Source organism: Maniola hyperantus, chromosome 18 (genome assembly GCF_902806685.2).
Source record: "Maniola hyperantus chromosome 18, iAphHyp1.2, whole genome shotgun sequence".
NCBI lineage: Eukaryota > Metazoa > Arthropoda > Insecta > Lepidoptera > Nymphalidae > Maniola > Maniola hyperantus.
In genome coordinates this window covers 3,232,034-3,238,033 of record NC_048553.1, presented here as the reverse complement: position 1 = coordinate 3,238,033, position 6,000 = coordinate 3,232,034, and the positions used below count along the sequence as shown (strand labels likewise).

At 36.8% G+C, this 6,000-nt stretch overlaps 1 protein-coding gene across 1 annotated transcript in view; it reads right to left on the bottom strand.

Moving 5' to 3' along the window:
• Positions 1 to 238: 238 nt before the first annotated feature.
• The window catches only part of LOC117990810 (uncharacterized), a 54,580-nt gene continuing 48,818 nt past the window's right edge, over positions 239 to 6,000 (bottom strand). The window contains exons 52-57 of the mRNA XM_069504633.1: positions 5,660 to 5,864; positions 4,772 to 4,852; positions 4,176 to 4,402; positions 3,264 to 3,486; positions 2,252 to 2,359; positions 239 to 974 (exon numbers count right to left, since the gene is read on the bottom strand). Coding sequence (XP_069360734.1) covers positions 769 to 974; positions 2,252 to 2,359; positions 3,264 to 3,486; positions 4,176 to 4,402; positions 4,772 to 4,852; positions 5,660 to 5,864 — 1,050 coding nt within the window. The 3' untranslated portion in view covers positions 239 to 768. The remainder of the gene's footprint in view (positions 975 to 2,251; positions 2,360 to 3,263; positions 3,487 to 4,175; positions 4,403 to 4,771; positions 4,853 to 5,659; positions 5,865 to 6,000) is intronic.

Genomic DNA, 6,000 nt, shown 5'->3' with positions numbered 1-6,000 from the left:
AAAATAATATTTTACCCACAGATTTTACCGGAAGTCTTTAAATTTTAAATTTTTTACATTTCAAAACATAAAAGTTTTAGGAGTTTATAGGTACTTTATAGTGTTGAAGTAGAGTTTCAGAAATTTAGACTCCAGTAGCCTTGCATTGATTTTTTAAAGGTTCTTATTGATGATAACATCGAAGATGGTTTAAACTAATTTAAAAAATAAAACAAGTCATACTATAATGTATTTAAAATAGTTTTATTAATAAATTAATATTCTCTTTAATAAATTAGGTAAGGATTTAAATACATAGGTATCTACTTAAAAATATGTTATTCAATCACAGAAGAATAGTTTACTACAGCCATGAGCCAATTAAAGACAATAGTAGGTAGTTAATAGGTTTTGCAATTTTGTATGTACTAAGTAGGTACTCGTAGGTATTTATTGATAGGAATTAGGATAGGATTTACGTACCCCTACTTAGGTAGGTACCTAAACTCGTGTCCATCACATCAATAAAAATTCTGACGAGTTGTAATAGGTAGGTAGGTATGTAGTGTTAGTGATAAAACCAAATTACTTACAAGAGAGAGATAAAATATGTCAGAAATAATGATAATACTTAGGTAGGTACTAGTTAATTTTATACACTTTTTTTGCTAGTTGTGGTCAGTAAATAAACCTATCTTAGAGGTACCTATCACAATTTTCACTCAACATCACCCAACAACACAGTTCGCACCTTAAGTATATAACCGTCTTTATTTATTTAACCGTAAATTATAATACATAATGTAGAATACTGCAGATTAACATGATAATAATACTGCTTTTAACTAGTATTGCTGAATCAGGACAGTCGTCGTTTTGTTCGACTTGGATGAATAAGCGTTGGTGCAGTTCTTCTCTGTTGCTCATGTATGCGTTGATGACGGTATTGGATTCGTTGGTCAATGAGCGGGTGCGACTTAGCTTCCATGCTCCAACTGAAAAAAATAAACCCTATTAATTACCTACCTAAATATGTAGGTACCCATATTTAAAGTAGGTAACCCACACTACACACTGTGATTGCAAAATTTTGCTTCTTTCGTCGCGCGTGCAATAAAATTAGTATTTTTCTTCTTCTTCTTCTTCTTCCTTACCTTATCCCACGCTACGTGGGGTCGGCACAACATGTCTTCTTCTTCCACTCATTCCTGACATTCGTCAACGTATTATCCACTTCTTTTTCACGCATATCCTCTTTCACGCAATCCATCCACCTTTTCTTTGGTCGTCCTCTCCTCTTTTTTCCTTCCACATGCATACTTAACATTCTTCTAGTGACATGGCTTTCTTCCCTCCGCATTATATGCCCATACCATGCCAGCCTATTACCCCTCATCTTTTCTACCACTGGCGCTACTTTCAAACTACCCCTTATATATTCATTTCTTATCTTATCCATCCTTGTCACACCACACATCCATCTCAACATTCGCATTTCAGTCGCATGTACTCGCCTTTCATCCGTCCCTTTTACCGCCCAACATTCTGAACCATACAATGTGACAGGTCTAACGACTGTTTTATAGATTAGTATTTTTATATTTAAATAAATCACAAGTATTTTTTAATCGTCTAATACATCTATCACTGGTTCCGATTGATTTTCCTACCGAGAAGAGCCAGCCAGAAACTAGGCAGTTGCTCATTTCAAAGATTCAATTAACAATAATATTATAATATGCATTCATACAGAAGTTAAGACACTCTTTAAATCTATTAAAAGTATGCTCCTTAAAAAAACATATTATACAGTCGAAGACTATGTAAATGATAAGAAAGCTTGGATTTGACTCGCTCCAGCAATGCACGGGGCTGCAATTGCTTGTACATGGTACATAATAATATTGTAAATTGATCACTTGAAAAGAGTAACCGCCGAGTTCCTTGCTGGTTCTTCTCGGTAGGAACGGCGTTCCGAACCAGTGGTAAATTAAACTAGTTGACGATTCAAAAGGACTTGTAAAAGTTTAATTGAATAAAAATATATTCTATTCTATTCTATTCTGATTGATGAACGGATAGCCAATAAATAATTAAGTACCTAATGCATAGTTATCCAAGGAGAATCGAAGACATTTAGATTTCTTAGAAAATAAATATAAACCTACACACATAAATGCATAGGTACATAGACTGTCAAAATCATAACCCTTCCTTTTGGCTTTGCCATAGTCGGGTAACAAAGATACTAATAATTACTGTCAGTACGTACTTGCACGCCTAAATGGGCCAACGTTGACACAGCTGTAGGCTAGTGAGTATGACAGATAATCTGTCGTGAGAACGTACAACTCCATCTCTACCATAGTGGGTTCCGCTTCTGAAAGAATAAAAAAACGCACTGAATTGAGAACCACCTTTTGAGAAGATTAAGCGTAATATTTATTATGACCAACAAAATTGGGTAGCCTGCGCAGGTACAGCCCAAAACGTAATAAACCCCGATGATCTGCCCCCCAATTGTGTAAGAATAACCATTTCATGGCTATCGCAATCGTCAAGAATTCTGCCCTTTGATTGGCTGTGAAAAAATGGAAACAGCGAATCAACCAATCGAAGGGCAGAATTTCTTGACGATTGCGATAACCATGAAATGGTTATTCTTACACAATTGGGGGGCTGTTCTTGTGCAGCCATACACCTCTTGTTCAGATTGCACTACTTGTTTGGAGAGTAGGTACAAACCTTTGCTTTCTTGAAGTACAGGAATGTTTCAAAAATCCATTTTCCCTTAAATTTATGTCTAGTAATTCTATTACCGCCCTTTGGAAAACTTAGTTTAGGATCAAATGCTCCAAAACTTTTGATCATGATGATCCCTTCTCATACTGAGAGGAGAGCCCTGCTCTGTAGTGAGCCGGCTATGGGTTGATCATGTGCTCCAAAACTTTTCAAAGAGGCATAAAGATAAAACTGCTCAGGAATTTTTTTCACTGTTATAATTATAGAAGCAGGCGTTATTTTGCGGAAATCCATGATATACCTACCTACAATGAACCAGAAGATTAATGTGCTATAATCCACTCGAGTCATATTATAGTCCGAGAATTTGTGTGGTGCTGCGTGGCGGTGGTGCATATTGTTTGCTTGGTGGCAGGCTTTTCCTGCATGTTTAGCAGTGGGAGGTCGAGCGGTGTATATCGAATGCTGCACTTGATTTGATATGATTCAGCGGATTATAGCAAATTAAGCTTCTGGTTCATTGTATTTATTTTTTCACTTACCCTCTGTAAACCGTATGGGCAGCTTGACCATCAATTTAGCGCTACCATCAGTAGAGTTCAAAGTGGCAGTTCCTTCCACTCTATCCAATACATCGCCTACTAATTGCCAGTTGAGGACAGTGACTACTCCAGTGTTCTCGTTTAGAGTGTATCTTGCGCCTGTGCAGGTTCCATTTTCATGTATTTGTGGGTAGCGTTCTATTTGGTACCATGTTCCGCCATACTATAAAATGAAAGAGGAAAATGTAATATGATATAATACTATGATAAAACACAAAATGCTAAATAGTTTAAAGTAAAATATTCACATGGTCACACGCAAAAAGAGTAAAACTACTAAACTGAGAGTAGTGTTTGATGCTACAAATGCTACTTCACGTAAAAAGTCTTTTAATGAAGTTCAAACCATGACTCCGATTTAATCCATAATATACTTGATAATATAAATATTATATAAATGTGGAACTGTGTCTGTCTGTCTGCCAGTCTGCAAGCTTTTCACGGCCCAACAGTTTAAACAATTTTGATGAAAGGTACAAAGATAGCTTACATCTCGGGGACGGACATAGGCAACTTTTTAACCCGGAAAAATAAAGAGTTCACTCGAGATTTTTAAAAACCTAAATCCATGCGGACGAAGTCGCGGATATCATCTAATACTACCTTATAGTAAAAATCTACAATAAAAATTGATGTCATCAAACTACAAGGCCCCTGGATCTAATTTGGACAAATATGTAATTAACAGCCGCACTCAGAGTCCTTTCAGTCAGAATCGTTACTTAAGGCATTAATTAGTATGGATAAGGAATGTCTTAAGTAACGATTAAGCGACTCTGAGTGCGGTTGTAAGTCTTATTTTTATGACAGAGGGTCACAAAGAAGAAAAGTATAGTGTATTATAGATAGTACCTTAGCCACATCAAAACTCTGAACCACAGGTATAGTCAAATCGCATTGCCCTGGTATTATGATCTGGTTTCCAGTTTCTTCGGGATAGTGGAAGCAGGCACTGTCGCTTTGGTCTACAATATGATAGAACTGCGTTTCTAAAGTTTTGGTGGATTCGATGTACTTCGCCATCGCTTCTTGGGCAGCCACCGTTAGCTGACGAGATTTGCTGTGTTTGGCACTCCATACTGTAAAAATAAAGGTCTGTTAGTAACATGTTGCATGGCTTTGATTTAACCTGACCATATGAAACTACTTATACTTAACGATTTGTAATTTTTTTTGGCAGAAAAATATGTCATAACACCATACCTGCATCAGATTTTATTTGGGTCTCCAAATGTAAAGTATAAGTCCCGCAAATTGCTATTGCGTTGGAACCATGTCTCATTAACATCTAACGTCATTTTGACGTCAGCCGAAATAAAAATATAAAATCAGCTCGAAATAGTGCTGACGTCACTAAAATGGCGGCCACGCGCATTAGTAATTTGCGGGACATATGCCTCAGATATTATTTGGGTCTCTAAATGTAAAGTGAAGGAATGAATACTTACCGCGCATGTATTGACTGTCAATATTTTCACAAGAGTAAAGAAGAGAATACGTTTCATAATCCGTTGCCACTACCCAAATATCTGAAACAAAATGATACAAATAAGGCTTATATAGAATAGAATAGAATAGAATAGAATGTTTTTTTATTCATGTAAACTTTTTAAAAGTGCTTATGAATAGTCAGGTAGTTTTAATTTACCACTGGTTCGGAATGCCGTATATATATAAAAGAAAAAGCTGGCTGACTGACTGACTGATCTATTGGGTTGAGGATCGGGTTGAAATTTGCTATGCAGATATAATTATGATGTAGACATAAGCTAAGAACGTCCAAAACCCGCCTGCAACGCGGCATTGACATACACAACGATTACGATCTACACAACGTTCACTGACCTCTAGCGTCAGTCAGATGTTTTATTTGCAATACATTGCGAACTTTTAAAAATACAGATTTTTTCATGTTTTTTTTATCAGTAAGCATCTGTAGGTACTATCGTCTGTCTTCGTTTTTCCTAGTGTTTTAATTATAGAAGTCTTCATCAGTCTTGTAATAGTGACGCCCTAGTATAATTATGTAATAATATAATACGCCCTAATATAATAGTCTATGAGTGACGCTGACGGGGCAACATCATTAAAGGCTCATATTGTCTGTGTGGTAATATTATATTCTCCCGAACATCATCATCATCAACCGATAGACGCCTACTGCTAGACATAGGTCTCTTGTAGGGACTTCCACACGCTACGATCGTGCGCCACCGCTCCCTGCGACTCGTCTGTTGTCGTCCGTCCAACTAGTGGGGGGTCTTCCAACGCTGCGTCTTCCGGTGCGAGGAGGAGTTCTCCCGAACACACATGACTATTAATAAGGGAACACTTACCAACAATTTCTCCATTGCTAATCTTCCTGATTCTTCCGTCATTGGTAACAGTGACGACACTGGTGTTTACTTGAGCGATATTGTTAAACACATTGGTATCCACCACATGGTACTCATTATATATTTGTATGTACTCAGAGCTAATACACGCTCCTCTGTCATTGCCTGTGGGGTAGCTCTCGATCTCATGCCACCAGCCGAGGTACTGAAATTTAAATCCGCTACATTATTTTTTTTGTAATTTTTTTGTATTAAATTAAACTTAAAATGACTGATTAATAATTCTCTTGTCCTTCAAATGCTGAAACATTTTATTTATATTTTCTGATATTTTCTGCCCT